The sequence below is a fragment of the Myxocyprinus asiaticus genome, chromosome 15, assembly GCF_019703515.2.
Source record: "Myxocyprinus asiaticus isolate MX2 ecotype Aquarium Trade chromosome 15, UBuf_Myxa_2, whole genome shotgun sequence".
In the NCBI taxonomy this organism is placed as follows: domain Eukaryota; kingdom Metazoa; phylum Chordata; class Actinopteri; order Cypriniformes; family Catostomidae; genus Myxocyprinus; species Myxocyprinus asiaticus.
Genome location: NC_059358.1, coordinates 4,836,558 through 4,856,908, shown reverse-complemented (window position 1 = coordinate 4,856,908; position 20,351 = coordinate 4,836,558). Strand labels below are relative to the sequence as shown.

At 38.5% G+C, this 20,351-nt stretch overlaps 1 protein-coding gene across 1 annotated transcript in view; it reads left to right on the top strand.

Annotated features, from left to right (window-relative positions):
- Positions 1–19,939, top strand: part of LOC127453367 (antigen peptide transporter 1-like) — a 28,310-nt gene extending 8,371 nt beyond the window's left edge. The window contains exons 3-8 of the mRNA XM_051719698.1: positions 8,078–8,166; positions 10,180–10,291; positions 14,851–14,979; positions 15,226–15,414; positions 16,137–16,340; positions 19,706–19,939. Coding sequence (XP_051575658.1) covers positions 8,078–8,166; positions 10,180–10,291; positions 14,851–14,979; positions 15,226–15,414; positions 16,137–16,340; positions 19,706–19,939 — 957 coding nt within the window. The remainder of the gene's footprint in view (positions 1–8,077; positions 8,167–10,179; positions 10,292–14,850; positions 14,980–15,225; positions 15,415–16,136; positions 16,341–19,705) is intronic.
- Positions 19,940–20,351: the final 412 nt, after the last annotated feature.

Sequence of the window (20,351 nt, the reverse complement as noted above, 5' to 3'; positions counted from 1 at the left end):
GAAGTAAAGTACTGATACCAGAAAAATCTACTTAAGTACAGTAGCGAAGTATTTGTACTTCGTTACTTCCCATCTCTGGCCAAACTCCAAAAAGACAAAAAAGCATCATAGAAGTTGCCCATACATGCGCTATATTTCAAGTCTTCTAAATCCATATGTTAGCTTTGTGAAAGGAACAGACCACATGTTAAGCTTTTGAATCTCATTCGCTCTTGTCTATATTTAAAGAATGCCGTTGTTATAGGGCTGGGTAAAAATATCAATTTTCTGATCCATCACAATCTTCATTTTAACGATCCCGATGTTGATTCTTAAATCCCAAGATTGATTTTTTACTTACCCAGCCACAATGCAAGTAAATCACTCGCATATGCGACCAAATTTCACGATGTGTTTAAAAATGTCTGTGATTAGCCACTGGCTTTTAAATGTTCTGATTTCACTCGGCAGTTATTGAGTAGTAGTTTAGCACCGAGGTCATTTCACTTTGTATTACGAGTAAAATTTGGTTTGACTCGTTCCGTGTAATGTATGTCCAAAGATGAGATTCACGCAACCCATTTGTCATTGAAAAATGTCTCTTTTAGTACCCTTTCTGTTCATTACAGTCAGTTGTTGACCATAGATAACAAAAAAGACATTTGTTTTTCCATTTAATTCTAATCACACATTGCATGGACGCGGTAAAGAAGCTGTGCGGCTCCACTCTCTTTAATGTGCACTCAACCAAAACACTTATATATACAGTATCTATCTATCTATCTATCTATCTATCTATCTATCTATCTTTCTATCTATCTATCTATCTATCTATCTATCTATCTATCTATCTATCTATCTATCCATCCATCCATCCATCCATCCATCCACCCATCCACCCACCCACAATGGCGGCCAAAAGTTTGGAATAATGTACAGCACCATCACTATTTGAAAAAAGTCATTTTTGATCTAATCTAGACAGGCCCCATTTCCAGCAGCCATCACTCCAACACCTTATCCTTGAGTAATCATGCTAAATTGCTAATTTGGTACTAGAAAATCACTTGCCATTATATCAAACACACTTGAAAGCTATTTGGTTCGTTAAATGAAATTTAACATTGTCTTTGTGTTTGTTTTTGACTCGCCCCAGTATGCAATAGACTGGCATGTCTTAAGGTCAATATTAGGTCAAAAATGGCAAAAAAGAAACAGCTTTCTCTAGAAACTGGTCAGTCAATAATTATTTTGAGTTATAAATGCTATACAATGCTTGAAATTGCCAAAAAACTGAAGATTTCATACAAAGGTGTACACTACAGTCTTCAAAGACAAAGGACAAATAAAATAAAATATTATCACTTTTATTGTCACTCAACCATATACACAAGTGCAGTAGTGTGTGAAATTCTTGGGTGCAGTTCCGAGCAACATAGTAGTCGTGACAGTGATGAGACATATACCAATTTACAATAAACATCAGATTTACACAACATAATTTAAAATCTAATATACACATAATTACACACAACACAATATACAAATAATAACATACAATGTACAGTATACAATACACACAATATAGAATACACATTATACAATAAAAAATAGTATATATAGTATATATAAAATATACAGTAGGTTGTATTGACATTCAGGCTGTCGGTTGATAGTAAGGTGCCAGTGTGTTGTTAAGAGAGAATATAATTTATGACAGTCCGGTGTGAGATATAAGAGTAATAAAGTGCAGTGCTGATGTATTTTGATCGTGAGAGATCAAGAGTTCAAAAGTCTTATTGCTTGGGGGAAGAAGCTGTCATGTAGTCACCTGCCTGATGGTAGCAGTGAGAAGTTTTTTCACACACCTCCAATGATGTGTCTGGCAGTTCGCACCACCCTTTGCAGGGCTTTGCGGTAGTGGGTGGTGCTATTGCCTTACCAGGCGGAGATGCAGCCAGTTAGGATGCTCTCTAAAGTGCTGGTGTAGAACCGTGTGAGGATGTGGCGGTTTATTCCAAACTTCCTCAGCCGTCTCAGGAAGAAGAGGCGCTGATGAGCCTTCTTCACAACGGCCTCAGTGTGGACCGACCATGTGAGTTCCTCAGTGATGTGGACACCCAGGAACTTGAAGCTGCTGACTCTCTCCACTGGTGCTCCATTGATGGTGATGGGGCTGTGTTCTCTTTCTCTTCTCCTGAAATCCACCACAAGCTCATTTGTCTTACTGACGTTGAGGGAGAGGTTGTGCTCCTGACACCAGTGTGTCAGAGTGTGCACCTCCTCTCTGTAGGCTGTTTCATCATTGTCAGTGATCAGACCTACCACCATCATATCATCAGCAAACTTAATGATGGCATTGGAGCTATGTGTTGCCACACAGTCGTGTGTACAGGGAATACAGGAGTGGGCTGAGAACACAACCCTGCAGGGCTCCAGTGTTGAAGGTCAGTAATGAGGAGATGTTGCTGCCCATTCTAACCACCTGGCGTCTGCTTGACAGGAAGTCCAGGATCCAGCTGCACAGTGAGCTGTTTAAGCCAAGAGCCCGGAGTTTCTCATCAAGCTTGGAGGGCACTATGGTGTTGAATGCTGAGCTGTAGTCTACAAACAACATTCTCAGATAAGTTTTCTTTTTTTCCAGGTGGGAGAGAGCAGTGTGTATTGTAGATGCAATGGCATCATCAGTGGAGCGGTTGTTGCGGTAAGCAAACTGCAATGGGTCAAGAGAGAGAGGCAATACAGAGCAGATGTAATCTCTGATTAGTCTCTCAAAGCATTTGCTGATGATGGGGGTCAGAGCAACAGGATGCCAGTCATTTAAGCGATTTTGAATTGCTTTGGAACAGGCACAATGGTGCACGTTTTAAAGCATGTGGGGACTACAGACAAAGAGAGGGAAAGGTTGAAAATGTCCGTAAAACACCAGCCAGTTGGTTCGCGCACGCTCTGATGACGTGGCCCGGAATGCCGTCTGGACCCGTGGCTATGCGGATATTTACCAGTTGCAAGGATCGGGTTATGTCCGCTACAGAGACGGAGAGTGAACTAACCTCTGTAGCTTTGGCCACGAGAGCTCTCTCCACGATGGTGGTGTTATATCCCTTGAAACGAGCATAAAAAGTATTTAGCTCATCCGGGAGAGAGGCAGCAGTGTTCACGGCGGAGTTTTTATTCCCTTTAAAGTCCGTGATGATGTTAATTCCTGCCACATGCTTCTAGAGTTGGTGGTGTTAAACTGTCCTTCAATCTTGTTCCTGTACTGGCGTTTGCTGTTCTGATAGTTTTTCAGAGGGCATAACTGGCTTGTTTATGCTCCTCCGCATTCCCGGAATTAAAAGCGGAGGTCCGCGCATCAAGTGCCGCGCGAACATCGCTATTAATCCAAGGTTTCTGGTTCGGGTAGATCCGTATTGTTTTGGTCGGAACAACGTCCTCTACGCACTTTCTGATGAAACACGTTACGCTATCAGCATAAAGCTCGATGTCGTCATCAGAGGCAGACCGGAACATCTCCCAGTCCGCGTGATCAAAACAGTCTTGTAGCGTAGAGTCTGATTGGTCCGACCAGCACTGGATCGTTCTGAGGGTGGGTGCTTCCTGTTTCAGTTTCTGCCTGTAAGCGGGCAGAAGCAGAATGGAAGAGTGGTACGATTTGCCAAATGGTGGGCGGGGGAGTGATTTGTAGCCATCCCGGAAGGGAGAGTTGCAATGGTCCAAAACCCGGTCCCCTCGTGTGTTAAAACTAATGTGTTGGTGGTATTTTGGTGCGACTGATTTGAGATTGGCTTTGTTAAAGTCCCCGGTCACAATGAACGCGGCCTCAGGGTGCGCAGTTTTCTGCTTGCTTATAATCCCGTACAGTTCCTTGAGTGCCTGGTCTGTGTCAGCTTGTGGCGGGATGTACAAAGCTGTGATAATGACCGCTGTGAATTCCCTCGGTAGCCAGAATGATCGACACAGAAGCATAAGAAATTCCAGATCAGGAGAGCAGAAAGACTTGATAGAATGTACGTTCCTCTGATCACACCCGGATTTGTTGATCATAAAACATACACCACCACCTCTGCTTTTACCTGAGAGGTCTTTTGCTCTGTCCGCTCGGTGCACAGAGAACCCCGCGGGTTCAATGGCTGAGTCTGGAATCTCCACAGACATCCAAGTTTCTGTTAGGCAGATAATGCAGCAGTCTCTCGTCTCTCGTTGGAAAGAGATCCGCGCTCTCAGCTCGCAGAGCTTGTTGTCCAGAGACTGAACATTTGCCAGTAGAATACTGGGTAGCGGGGGTCGATTTGCACGACGTCTTACTCTGATGAGAACGCCGGCTCTGTTTCCCCTTTTCCTTTTGCGTTTCCGCGGCCGGGCAGCCCAGACAAAGGGCTCTGCTGGTGTGTTTGTAAACAGCGGGTCGGCATTGAGGAATTTGAAGTCCGGTTTACGGTGTGTAATTGCAGAACCAATGTCCAAATGTGTTTGTCTATAGTAGACTATAAGACAGACAACATCCAAGACAAAAAACATAAGAATTGTAAACAAAACAAACAGAACACTACAATGTTGTGTCGGAGCTCGCAACGCAGCAGCCATACTCGGTGCCATCTTGAGTCCAAAGGCACCATCTTGAGTCCAAAGACTGGCTCTAACAAGGACAGAAAGAGATGTGGAAGGCCAGATGTACAACTAAACAAGAGGATAAGTACATCAGAGTCTCTAGTTTGAGAAATAGACGCCTCACATGTCCTCAGCTGACAGCTTCATTGAATTCTACCCGCTCAACACCAGTTTCATGTACAACAGTAAAGAGAAGACTCAGTGGTGCAGGCCTTATGGGAAGAATTGCAAAGAAAAAGCCACTTTTGAAACAGAAAATCAAAAAGAAAAGGTTAGAGTGGGTAAAGAAACACAGACATTGGACAACAGATAATTGGAAAAGAGTGTCATGGATCTTAACCCCATTGAGCATTTGTGGGATCAGCTAGACTGTAAGGTGCGTGAGAAGTGCCCGACAAGACAGCCACATCTATGGCAAGTGCTACAGGAAGTGTGGGGTGAAATGTCACCTGAGTATCTGGACAAACTGACAGCTAGAATGCCAAGGATCTGCAAAGCTGTCATTGCTGCACATGGAGGATTTTTTGATGAAAACTCTTTGAAGTAGTTTAAGAACTTCTGAAATTTTTGTTCAAATTGTAATAGTAATTTTTCACGTTATTAATGACCTGACTATACATTGTGATCAGTTGAATGCCACTTTGGTGAATAAAAGTATCAATTTCTTTCCATAAGAGCAAAATCTGTACATTATTCCAAACTTTTGGCCACCAGTGTGTGTATATATATAGTATATATATATATATATATATATATATATATATATATATATATATATACACAGTTGCAATCTAAATGATTTAACCCCCCTGACCAGCAATACATTCTGGTGATGTGCATTAAAACACATCAACTAAAACCTCAGTAAACAGTCAAAGTAAGTTTTTAATACACATTTGAGTGATTTTGAGAACAAAGAGTTCAGTTTACCCAAATTTTTAAATAGAAAATAACTAATTCTCTCCACAAATGTCATGTCAAAAATATTCAACCCCCAATGTCAATCATTTGTGGAGCATCCTTTATCCTTAATAACAGCAAATAAATGTTTCAGGTAAGTGTTCTCAGGCTTCGGACACCTTTCTATTAGAATTTTTACAAATTTCTCATGAGCAAAAGCTTCCAGCTCATTGACATTCTTTGGTTTCTGTGCTGCCACTGCTTCCTTGAAATCCCAACAAAGGTTTGCAATGGGATTTTAATGATGGACTGAAAGAGCCATTTAAGGACATTCCACGACATATCCCTGAACCCTTATTTTGGACAATAAAAATATCCAACCAGAAATGCAAATAGCAATATATACTAAAATAAATTATGATAAAGTGGAAACTCTAAGAGATGCAGATGGTAGACCGGTCAGTGCAAATAATTAAACAGTGTATGCAGAAGGTGTTTGACAATGAATGAGGTAGAAGTGGCTGGCAATCATGACTGTAAAAACAAATCAGAATATATAGTATAGTCATATATGTTGAAATGTGCAAAAATGACATGCGAATAACATGTTAAAGAGACAGGTGCATTGAGTTAAGTATAACAGAAGTTCAGTAATGAAGTAATAGTGTAAGAAATCAGTAAATATGCAACTTGCATGATTAAATTTTTTTTATGTTATAATTGTCATATTCAGAGATAGATATTAATCCCGTTTTCATCATAATCATCATATTCAGGCCTAGCTGGAACCTGCACATACTTGTCCACATTTTCTGCACTAATTTTTCACCAAAATCTACGTAATTCTGCGAATTGTATTGAAAAATGGTAAAATATATTTAAAGGAGATAAGAGTATTTGGTAGACACACTTATTGGTAGCTTAAGCATAACCAAATTAGCCAAAATATAAAACAAAAACAAAAGGGGGGGATGTATACATGAACTCTGTGAATTGCGGGCGTCCAATTCTGCGGAAATCTGTAATGTTTTTTAACGAGTTAGCGGAGTGCCCAAATGCCACTTACTGTGGTAAAATCACTGCAACAAACGCCCTTGAGTTGCTTATTGCTTTTATAGAAAGTTGGCAAGAGCAATTTGATAAAAGACACTAATGTTCCAAGTAATTAAATGTATTAATAATAATGAAAATCTGAATTACTGATTATTATCCATAAACCCCAATAAACAGTCTATCCAAACATATATATTCGATCTTTAATTCCCGCGCTTTACACGTGATCGTGCTAATGGCAGGCTGCAAATTCAAAAGAAATTCAGAATGCTATTCTGAGATGCGGGTTGGCGCTGTTTTGGCGGCATGAGGGGGAACCTACACAACATTAGGCAGGTGGTTTTAATGTTGTGGCTGATCGGTGTATGTGGACAGCGGGACTAAGTTGGGAAATTTTAAGTAATACCAAGCTATAGAAAGTCAGATTTTTCATCAAATAGTTTTTTTGTTTGTTTTTTTGATAAAAAAATAGTTTATCCAGTCATCCAGCCATCCAGGAGTGTTGGTTATTCATATTTTTGAGACGTTACAGGCATTAAAGCTGATTTTCTATAAAGCTGAATAACCAATTCTGATTAAAAGTAATGGTCAGCATCATCAAATCACTGCCAACCATGTTGAAATCAAATTTTGCATTATAAAATTCTGAATCTATGTAATGATTATCATTGTCCCATGTCTGCCATACATGTTGAGTGATCCAAACATCATCTGCAGCCTGAAACAGAACTTTTGGTCAAAGTGAATGCACTTTGCTGCATAGAAAGCTATTGGATGCACCATTGCTCCCTAGTTAGTGAATGACTTAACCTCCAGTGTGTTGTCTGTCTACACTGGTCACAGGAAAGTTTAAAATGCATTTATTTTCATCCTAACTCCATATAAACCTCTGCAAGCAACACTTTTCAGCTTTTGAATGAACCCATTTATTCTCAATGTGTAAGCACAGTAAATATAAAGGAATGCATTTACTAATGTTAATGAATAGAACCGTATTGTACAGTGATTACAAAATAAAATATAACAACATTTATGTTAAAATGAAGCTAAATGACCCACAGATTTGTTAATTGTGAAAGTTATTCAAAATAACTAACATGTTTTTTTAACTTTTGAGGGAATAATGTCCCATTTTCCACATATGTGGACTTCATGTTTATCAGCAAAAATTTATGGATTCTTCAAAGTGGCATATCAAACGAAACTAGAGACGTTACTCTTTACAACCAAACAGGTTTCAATAAAAAAAAAATGTAAAAGGGTTTCTTACCAGAGGCACCCAGATTGATTTTAAAGGGATAGTTTACACAAAAATAACAAATTATGTTGTCATTTACACACCCTCATGTTGTTCCAAACCTGTATGACTTTTTTTCTTGAGTGGAACACAAAAGGAGATGTTAGGCCTTATGTTAGCATCAGTCACCATTCACATTCATTGCATAATTTTTCCATACAATGAAAGTGAATGGTGACTGAGACTAACACAAATCGAGAACTGTTGTGTTCACTTGTGAATGTATTTTTCCAACAGAAGCTTTCTGCACAAGTGCTAGATTCTCTCGTCAAGGCCAATGATGTTGCCACGGAAACATTCTCTTCCATCAAGACAGTCAGGAGCTCGTTTTTGGGGGGATCTCGCAGTGGGTCTGTGGAGAGAAGAGGTATAGTTTAGAGTTGTATGTTTATTATAGGTGTATGTGTATGTATGTGTGTATATATATGTGTATATATATGTGTGTGTGTATATGTTTATGTATGTATGTGTATGTGTGTATGTATGTATATGTTTGTGTGTGTGTATATATATATATATATATATATATATATATATATGTGTGTGTGTGTGTGTGTGTGTGTGTGTGTATATATGTGTATGTGTGTATGTATGTATGTGTGTGTATGTATATACAGTTGCATCTCAATAAATTAGAATGTCGTGGAAAAGTTCATTTATTTCAGTAATTCAACTCAAATTGTGAAACTCGTGTATTAAATAAGTTCAGTGCACACAGACTGAAGTAGTTTAAGTCTTTGGTTCTTTTAATTGTGATGATTTTGGCTCACATTTAACAAAAACCCACCAATTCACTATCTCAAAAAATTAGAATATGGTGACATGCCAATCAGCTAATCAACTCAAAAGACCTGCAAAGGTTTCCTAAGCCTTCAAAATAGTCTCTCAGTTTGGTTTACTAGGCTACACAATCATGGGGAAGACTGCTGATCTGACAGTTGTCCAGAAGACAATCATTGACACCCTTCACAATGAGGGTAAGCCACAAACATTCATTGCCAAAGAAGCTGGCTGTTCACAGAGTGCTGTATCCAAGCATGTTAACAGAAAGTTGAGTGGAAGGAAAAAGTGTGGAAGAAAAAGATGCACAACCAACCGAGAGAACCGCAGCCTTATGAGGATTGTCAAGCAAAATCGATTCAAGAATTTGGGTGAACTTCACAAGGAATGGACTGAGGCTGGGGTCAAGGCATCAAGAGCCACCACACACAGACATGTCAAGGAATTTGGCTACAGTTGTCGTATTCCTCTTGTTAAGCCACTCCTGAACCACAGACAACGTCAGAGGTTTTCAGATGAGAGCAAGTTTTGTATTTCATTTGGAAACCAAGGTCCTAGAGTCTGGAGGAAGGGTGGAGAAGCTCATAGCCCAAGTTGCTTGAAGTCCAGTGTTAAGTTTCCACAGTCTGTGATGATTTGGAGTGCAATGTCATCTGCTGGTGTTGGTCCATTGTGTTTTTTGAAAACCAAAGTCACTGCACCCGTTTACCAAGAAATCTTGGAGCACTTCATGCTTCCTTCTGCTGACCAGCTTTTTAAAGATGCTGATTTCATTTTCCAGCAGGATTTGGCACCTGCCCACACTGCCAAAAGCACCAAAAGTTGGTTAAATGACCATGGTGTTGGTGTGCTTGACTGGCCAGCAAACTCACCAGACCTGAACCCCATAGAGAATCTATGGGGTATTGTCAAGATGAAAATGAGAAACAAGAAACCAAAAAATGCAGATGAGCTGAAGGCCACTGTCAAAGAAACCTGGGCTTCCATACCACCTCAGCAGTGCCACAAACTGATCACCTCCATGCCACGCCGAATTGAGGCAGTAATTAAAGCAAAAGGAGCCCCTACCAAGTATTGAGTACATATACAGTAAATGAACATACTTTCCAGAAGGCCAACAATTCACTAAAAATGTTTTTTTTTAAGGTCTTATGATGTATTCTAATTTTTTGAGATAGTGAATTGGTGGGTTTTTGTTAAATGTGAGCCAAAATCATCACAATTAAAAGAACCAAAGACTCAAACTACTTCAGTCTGTGTGCATTGAATTTATTTAATACACGAGTTTCACAATTTGAGTTGAATTACTGAAATAAATGAACTTTTCCATGACATTCTAATTTATTGAGATGCACCTGTATATGTATATATTTATTTATTATTTTATTCTCTGTAAATGTGTGTACTTATGTAAGACCACTGGGATGTTCATTTGGGGTGGGGTTCTTGATCGGGGAGGGGAAGTAGTGGGTGTTAATGTTGATTCACTGTATATATGTTTTGTTTTTTTTCTTATGAAAATTAATAAAATGTTAATCACAAAAAAAGACAGTCAGCAGCTTTGCTAACGAGAACGGAGAATCTGAGCGATACAGGAAGTGCTTAGAGGAGACGTATGCTCTGAACAAAGTGAAAGCCGCAGCTTATGCTGCCTCTACATGGACCAATAGTGTAAGTTAGCACTGGCACTAAGGGTAATAACATACTACCATACTACTCACACTATTTTTGCAGTATGCAGTATTTATACTGTGCACAGCATGGAACATCCATTTGAGCGCCAACATTTGCAAAAATGTGCAGTAAAGAGCAGAGCACACTGTATGAGGCAAGTCATTTTTATTTGTATAACGCTTTTCACAACACTGAAACTGTAATATCTATAAAGTCTTAGAGTGATCATTGTGTAGTTTGATTAAATATGATTGTAAATTGTGTAAAAAAAAAAAATAATTAAATAAGAATTGTATTTAGAACCCCAGTGAGCAAGATGAAGGCGACTGTGGCAAGGAACACAAAACTCCATAAGATGTTGGTTAATGGAGAAAAATAACTGTGGTAGCGGGGGCGTGGTCAAGCATCCGTCCAGAGAGAGAGAAAGCGGTAAGGATGCTTGCACCTGAGATAGATCATGTTTAACACCTGTTTCTAATTCCAGTGAGCATGGGGAGAGCGGCATATAAGCAGCCATGCCATCAGCAGAGTGAGGGAGTCTGGCACAAGGAAGGCCGCGGTGCTCCTGAAGCTAAAGCCGTTACGTTTAATCTGTTATGTTTGTGAAGCTGATGTGTTTAAATGACTACGTGTCTATGGAGCTGATGCGTTTAAATGACTACGTGCTTGTGAATCTGATGAGTTTGTAAAGTTGTAAAGTATTGAAAAGGCCTATTAAAAGTCCTACCTGAGCCTGGAAAAACCTGCTTCCCTGTGTTCTCCTTCCCTTCTGCTGTGAAGCTGTACTACAATAACCTTGAGAGAAACCAGGCTCACTGTGGGGGCTAGTTCCCCTCTCGTTAACCAGCATGAATATAATGGCAATATTAGTTATTTATGTGCAGTGCAGGTCATGGTTTAAGATTAGTAAACTAAGTAAGTGTTATGAACTGTAAGATTAATGACTAATGTCTTTGAAGTCCATCCTGGATTAACTGCAGAAGTTCACATAGATGCATTGTCCTTTGTTAGTTGGCTGATGAAGGCTTTTGTAGGCAATTAATTGATATTCTATGTATTCCATTTCAAGAGTGTAGTACATCAATAGACAAAGGTGATGCAGGCAGAGATCAATGAGATGCATCGCAGTTCAACTGGCAGGTCATTTCTGTGAGGTTCGGTGGGGTCCATCCTAAATCCAGGGTTCAGGCAGTGGCATAGTTGGAGTTGGCATCAGTTCATCCTCTGAAGTCCATCATAAAAGACTGAAGCGATGTCTGGCTGGCACCGGCTGCATTTAGTCGTCATCACTCAGAGACACGTAGCAGTGGAGTCCAACATGAAGCAGGAACAGAGCTGGACCATTCAAAGCTTTGTATGTAGTTAACAGAATTTTAAAATTAATATGAAATTTAACAGGTAGCCAATGTAACGATGATAAAATGGGGCAAATATGATCATATTTCTTGGTTCTAGTCAGCACTCTGGCAGCTGCATTTTGAACCATTTGAAGTTTATTTATTGATCTTGCTGGACATCCTCCCAGTAATGCATTACAATAATATATTCTTGAGGTCATGAACAAATTTGTTTTTTGGCATCAGCAAAAGAGAGCATGTGTCATAATTTTGCAATATTTCTTAGGTGGAAGAATGCTGTTCTACAAACATTGTAAATTTGATTTTCAAAGACAGATTGGTATCAAATATAACACCTAAGTTCTTTGCTGTAGAAGACGACGTAACAGTACATCAATCGAGAGCCAAATTATATTTTAGCTGCTTATCTAAAAATCTGAAAAAGATCTAAAAGCACTAGAGGAGAAATGCAGCTGCGATCAGATGATAAGAGCAAGTAATTTGTAACTCTGATAAGTGCAGCCTCTGTACTGTGATGGGGCCTAAATCCTGACTGAAATTGTTCATATATACCATTTCTCTGTAGAAATGAACATAGTTAGGAGGACACTGCCTTTTATTTTATTTTTTTCTCCCCTTTTTCTCCCCAATTTGGAATGCCCAATTCCCAATGTTCTCTAGATCCTCGTGGTGGCGTAGTGACTCACCTCAATCTGGGTAGCGGAGGACGAATCTCAGTTGCCTCCGCATCTGAGACCATCAATCTGCCATCTTATCATGTGGCTTGTTGAGCGCGTTACCACGGAGACATAGTGCGTGTGGAGGCTTCACGCTATTCTCCGCGGCATCCACGCTCAACTCACCATGCACCCCACCGAGAGCGGACCACATTATAGCGACCACGAGGAGGTTACCCCATGTGATTCTACCCTCCCTAGCAACCGGGCCAATTTGGTTGCTTAGGAGACCTGGCTGGAGTCACTCAGCACACCCTGGATTCGAACTCGCGACTCCAGGGGTGGTAATCAGCGTCTTTACTTGCTGAGCTATCCATGCCCCCGGACACTTCCTTTTCTAGTATTTTCGACATAAATGGGAGATTTGAAATCGGTCTGTAATTAGCCAATTCTCCAGGATCAAGCTGTGGCTTCTTAATAAGCAGTTTGATAACTGCCATTTTAAAGTTTCTTGGGACATGTCCTAAGTATAGCGAGGAGTTAATAATATTAAGAAGAGGTTCTGAGATTACAGAGAATACATCTTTTAAGAGCTTAGTTGGTATTGGATCTAACACGTGTTGTGGCTTTTGATTGTTTGATAAGTTTTGTTAGCTCTTCATGACCTATGACAGTGAAGGATTGAAGTTGCTTGTGAGGAAAATTATGAGACACTGTTTTCCTAGGTACTGTGACAGTTGATTGCATATTTCCAATTTTATTTCTGATTATTTCAATTTTATCAGTAAAGAAATTCATGAAGTCATTACTATTGTGCTGCGACGGAATATCTGGTTCAGTCGATGCTTTATTCCTGACCAAGTTAGCCACAGTTCTGAATAAACACCTAGGATTGTTGTGGTTATTTTCTATGATTTTGCTAAAATATACCGACATATCAAGAGTGCTAGAGAAGACTGTATTTATACTTTCTGTTATTACATCAAGTTCTTCTAGACTTTTTGGCTTACTGAGTATATGAGACAATTCTGTAAGATTATTAGTGAAGCTATCTTTAGTGGTCGAAAGAATAGTTCTACCTGAACGATAGTGTGGTGTAGATTGAGTGACATTAGCAAACAAAAGACATGGTAATGATCTGAGATGTCATCGCTCTGCGGTAGAATTTCTATAGTATCAACATCAACTCCAAATGACAGAATTAAATCTAGCATATGATTATGGCGATGAGTTGGTCCTGTCACATTTTGTCTGACTCCAAGAGAGTTGAGAATATCGATAAATGCTCATCCCAATGTGTCATTTTCATTATCTATGTGAATGCTGAAGTCACCAACAAATAAATCTGTATCTACATTAACTACTAGATCTGATAGAAAATTTGCAAATTCACCAAAGAAATCTGAGACACTGTATCAATGTGCAAAAAATCGACTAAAAATCCAAAATAACCATATTCATGTCTGAAATTACTGGATGCTGAATTTAAGGGATAGTTCACCCATAAATGAAGATTCTCTCATTATTTACTCACCCTCATGGCATCCCAGATGTGTATGACTTTCTTTTTTCTGCGGAACACAAACAAAGACTTTTAGAAGAATATTTCAGCTTTGTAGGTTCATACAATGCAAGTGAATGGTGACCAAAACTCAGAAGGTTCATAAAGGACATAAAGGCAGCATAAAAGTAATGATAAGACTCTATTGGTTAAATTTTTATCTTCTGAAGCGATATGTTAGGTATGGGTGAGAAACAGATCAATATTTAAGTTCTTTTTTAATTATAAATCTCCATTTTCACTTTCACATTCAGCCACATACTGGTTAGGGCTGGTCAAAGGTGGAGATTTACAGTAAAAAAAAAAGGCTTAAATATTGATCTTTTTCTCACTCACACCTTTCTGAAGACATGGATTTAACTACTTGTATGGATTACTTTTATGCTGCCTTTTTATGCTTTTTGGACCTTCAAAGTTCTGGCCACCATTAACTTGCATTGAATGCACCTACAGAGCTGAGATATTCTTCTAAAAGAATTTGTGTTCTGCAGAAGAAAGAAAGTCACACACATCTGGAATGGCATGAGGGTGAGTAAATAATGTGAGAATTTTCATTTTTGGGTGAATGTAACTATGATACTGCATACTGTTTGAATTGTTTATTACTGCTTACTGAACATACATAGTGTGCAGTATACACTCCGTAGTATGCGATAAGGATTACACTAGTGTTCCATTCTGAACATAATCTAACTTAAAGGGATAGTTGACCCAAAATTGAAATTTTGTCATCATTTATTCACCCTCATGTTGTTCCATACACAAAAAGCAATGTTAGCCTCAGTCAACATTCACTTTCAATACATCTTTTTTCCTTACAATTAAAGTGAATGGTGTCTGAGACTAACATCTCTTTTTGTGTATGGAATAACATGAGGGTGATTTTCATTTTTGGGTGAACTGTCCGTTTAAGAACGACTTAGAACGACAGCGCAGCATACAAGGATTTACTTGTTTCTAATCAAATGTGCCTTTTCTCAGATGTCCAGTCTGGCTTTGAAAGTCAGTATACTGTACTATGGAGGGCGGCTTGTGACAGGAAGTGATGTCAGTAGTGGTGATCTGGTGTCCTTTTTGCTATATGAGCTGCAGTTCACGTCTGCTGTGGAGGTAAATTTTCACAGAAAGTCTGATGCTATCACTATTACTTTTGCTCATACTTAGAGTTCGAAATTTAAACAATCCCCTAATCCAGTGTTTTAAACTTTTGGTGCGTATCTCATCAAGCACTGGACACAAATGATACCTCAGATTGCAAGGGAGCTTTGCATGGGCAAACACCACTCACATTTTCTTCAAAAATGTAAAAATCTAGTTTGCTATTATGCCTCTAAACACATGCTACTTTTATGACAGGTTCTGATGTCAAACTGGCCGCATGTAAAGAAGGCTGTTGGTGCATCAGAGAAGATCTTTGAGTATGTGGACCATAAGCCTGATATTCCTCCTGATGGATCACTCGCTCCTCAAGCTCTAAAGGGACATGTGCACTTCAACAATATCACCTTTGCCTATCCAAAGACACCAGATACAAATGTACTGAAGGTGTGTATTGAAAATGGCCAGCAAATAAATGTATTATCTGTATTTGCTAGCTAGGCGAATCTCACGCAACCTGTCAAGAGTATGTCAGTCATATTTAACTCTAAGAGTTTATATTTTGTTATATTTTAAAATGTAATATATTATGACCATTTAATATATATTATTTGATCATATTTTTGTAGAAAATGAAGCCTATTTTTTAGGACCATTCCTTTTTTGTATTATTATTATTATTATTATATTTTTATTTTATTTTGATATTATTTTCATGGCAATTTAGCACATTACCTTCCCAAATTCTCATTGTAATGCATTCTCATTCATTTTGCCAAAAAATAAAAAAAATAAAAAATGATATGATATGAATTTTTGTTTTTTAAACTTTAATTTAACTTAAACTAAAACTTTTTTTTTCTTTTGATTTTGGGGAGAAAATACCTGGAATTGTTTTCCTAGAGGTGTTCTGTATCACGATTACTTTTGTTCATACTTGGAGTTAGAGGTTTGTTTTAAACCACAAACCCTACTGTAAGTATCAAACTTTGCACAGTTACTCATCCCGCACTGTTTGTGCTACATACATGAATGAATGCAACATCCTGGCAACAGCTATAAAACCACTCAAAACATCTGTATACTGTATGTATTTAGAAGATATAAAAAGTGCTACTACAGTAGTTAGTGTTTATATTGGTTCTATGTTTTTTGCTGGTGTTTTCCAGAATGTTTCTCTCGAGCTGAAGGCAGGTCAGATCACTGCTCTAGTGGGGCCGTCAGGTGCTGGGAAAAGCACTTTCGTGAGTTTACTGGAGAGATTTTACCAGCTTCATAATGGAGAGATTTTACTGGACCATAAACCACTGTTAAGCTATAAAGACCAATATCTGCATGAGACGGTAATCTTACTTTATTCTAGTGACCAACGTGTTACTAGCGTTTTAAAGTTTTCAAAATACTGTATATGATCATACTAGTAGGGTGAATCTCCAGGTCAAGTAAGATTTTTCTTTTTCATTTGTGACATTATTTTCATTAAGTACTTCATTCTAAATTCGCATTACTGTAATACAAGAATTTGTTTTAAAATTATTACTGTAATACAGTAATGAAAACAAATCGTGACACAATCTCAAGGACAATGAATGGTACCATGTTGTATATTTACAGTTGCACTTTACAAAAGTACTTTACAATGTAAATAATACTTTGTGCTTATTTGTAATGACAATCAGGGACTAAACATGTTTTTTTTCTTCTTTTTTCCGTTTTGTTTCATTCTGAACAGACACAGTAATTTTTTGTTCCGGTTCTGACGTTACGCTGCCTCCTTTCTAAATGGTAACTAGTAAGAACGAAATAAAAGAACTGTTAATAGCGTTCTTTTTAAAATGACAGTACTCTGTGCTAAGGGTGGGTGATATACCAATTGCAGTGTAAACAAGCAACCTGGTCTGAAAAAACAAGCTCAAAATAAGGGACTTGCCTTACTCAAAATAAGCGAAAAGGTGAAAATAAGCTAGCAATTTTTGTTTTTGTTTTATGGGGGAATGATCAGCATAGAAATCACAACAAGCAAAGTATGCCGTTGCCTATTCCAGAGAGCCGTGTAATAAGTAAGAGATAATGTACAGTCAGCCGGTTGTTATCAAAAAATAAACTCGACAGGGTGATCAGGACCCCGACACAAACCGTGTATCCCGCTTGTTACATGGCTACTAACCAAATAAATAAACAAATTGATATTAAATATTAATTTGCATTGACATAATGTAATTATGTGAGAAGAAATAAATCGCTGAACATCTGAAATCCACCTCCGGTTTGAGTTCTGTTGGTGTTTATTTAGTAATAAATGAACATCTGCTCATTATACATCTTATTACAAGACTGCTTGTCAAATAAATAAATAAATGCACATGAAACATTGATTTGAGTTTAAATAATTTTTTAAGCTTACTCGTAGAGATCGCACAGTGATGCGAAGAGTAGGAAAGATGACTCGCAAATTCACAGTACCCGGATAAGAGGTTTGATATGTAGATGTGCAGTTGTTACTCGGAGATATCAGACTGCTAGATGGCGCCATTGACCAATCAGAATCGAGTATTCCAAAGAGTCGTTTAATAAATGTGGTAATATACTGTATGTAGTATTTTAAAAAGGTCTTCAGCATGTCATGGAAGGCTACATCTACAACATGCAATTAGGCAAAGAAATGTGTGATGCAGCAGTTTACTTCAGAATAAAAGCAAATGCTAATCATGTTCACGCGAGAAGCCTCTTTTTTTCGGGCAGCAGGAAGTGATGTAATTCCAAACATTTCTGTGAGAAACACTTTGGTCTTTGGTTTCATGAAAACATTATCAGAACAGAATAAACTGGTTTTTAACTGGTGATCAGCATTTAAACTCTTAAACCCGGAGCGGCCCTCTAGGGGGCGCTGATCACGGAAAACAAAATATTATTATGGTATTACTCAAAAACCACTTCCTAAATCTGCACAAATTAGGTCGCGTTTTAAATCTTAAACTCTTATCTTTACAATGAATACAGCTGATCTGACCAATTCTAAAATACTGCTTTTAAATTTGCTGATGAATTAGAACTGTTCCATCACAACAATCATAAAAAATAAAAATAAAAAACAGTAAAAAGATCAAAAAGATAACAGAGCCATGTGTTATATATCTTTGGAAAGGTCTTGATTAGTAGAATATAAAGAGCAAATGTGTTTCATTCAGAGACCAAACTACAGTGAGTATTAGTGTGTGAAATCCACATTAATTTATATAAAAAGAAAAAAAAGATAAACAGCCTTTCCGTCACATTTTGGTTTATTACTTCATGAAAAATACACATCATAAAGTGACATATCACAAATTACAGCTGGCGATCCTGAATCAAACAAGCCCCGACTCGACGTCATACGAGTTGTGAATCCAGAGATATAACTCAAAGAGTGTCCAGAGAGCTACCAGAGACTATAGCAGAGATGGGCCACTACTATTAAAATGAATGGGAGAAATTGGAACGCTCAACCAAGGAGATCTGAGCCCCAACGGTCTACGGATGTAGGAAGGGAGTCCCGCCATACAGTTAAAAGAGCCAGTCACCTTTTATATACAGACATCGCCTGTCAATCAACTTTGGAACGCGCATGCGCATTAGCTATACAAGCCGGGAAAATTGTGTTTTTTAGCTTAATATGAGGTAAAGAATCACAACTTATGATTCCAAAATTGTCAGGTTTTATTGCTGATTTGAAATATGTTCTTTGATCGTAATCTTGACCAACCGTTTTTGAGATTTTGGTCTTTCTCCATTCAAGTAGATAAGAGCTGCACTGTCATGACTGGAAATAGCCTCCTGAGAGCATTCCAAAGATGGCCGACAGTGGACAGACTTGCTAGAAAGACTTTGGAGCTACCCTGGGTAGGGTACCCAGGCTACCACCCCTGGAGTTCGCTAGCTCGCTAGTTCGAATCCCAGGGCGTGCTGAGTGACTCCAGCCAGGTCTCCTAAGCAACCAAATTGGCCTGGTTGCTAGGGAGGGTAGAGTCATATGGGGTAACCTCCTCGTGGTTGCTATAATGTGTTTCGTTCTTGGTGGGGCGCGTGGTGAGTTGAGCGTGGTTGCCGTGGTGGATGGCGTGAAGCCTCCACACACGCTATGTCTCCGTGGTGGTTGATGGTCTCAGACGCGGAGGCAACTGGGATTTGTCCTCCGCCACCCCGAATAAGGCGAATCACTACACGACCACGAGGACTTAAAAGCGCACTGGGAACTGGGCATTCCAAATTGGGTGCAAAAAAAAAAAAAGGCAACAGTGTTCTCTGGGAGTGTCTCACTGAAACACGAACCTTCACATCATAGATTGTTCTCATTGGATCTCAAGAGTATTAAACTATAGCAAGTGTAACACATAAACAGTATGATTTGGGTGTACTACTGAAATTATGCAAGTCTATTTAGACTCAGAAAGTGCCTGACAAAATAAATGTGTAACTTATGAGTAGCTTATATGTTATTTGTAGCTCAATATGTGTTTGACAGCCAGTTGTGTCTCATGAAATTTCAGTGTGGAAGTAATGAATCCTGTTCTATATTTGTTGCATCATCTGTTTGATATATAAATATATCAGAATATATTCTATGCTTTGAAAATTTGACACTATCTGGGCATTTTGTAGATCCATCTGTGATAGATATACATGCTATAATAATGTTTGGTGAAATACACATGCATTTAAGGGTTATATAATTTTTAATGATGAATACCATCATTTTCAGGTGTACAGCGCTCTTAGAAAGGACACGAGGAAGTGCACAGTGCTGCTCATCAGTAATGGGCTGAGCGGGGTCGAGAATGCTGATCATATTTTCTTCCTGCGAGAAGGGGAAGTGGCCGAACAGGGCAACCATAATGAACTTCTGGCAAAGAATGGATTTTACGCAGAGTTTGTGAAACAACAGAATGTTTCTATCAGTCGCAAAACAGAGGATGCCACAAACACCGATCCCTGATGTACGTCTGCGGCTCTACATTTAATCTCAGCCACCATGTGATATCAGCAGGAGCCATGATGAATCAAGGATAGCTGAACCTTTTTATTCATTCTATTACATCAATACATCATCTGTTCATTCATGTAAATACTAGTTTCTTTTTTAATTAGGTGTATATGAGAGAATCTCACGAAAACATGTCCAGGTCACAATTCACCTCAAAATCAAAAGGAGAAATTTTGCATTAAGAAATTATTTTTCAATCATTTTGATTTTTTTTTCTTTTTTTTTTCAGTTATTCTCATTGCTTCTTTTTTTATTATTATTATTATTTCCATTGTTCTCAGTGGTGGTTCTCATTATTGTAATACTGTAAAAGAAATACTGAAGTACAATGTGTTTAGGTATACAGTGCATCCGGAAAGTATTC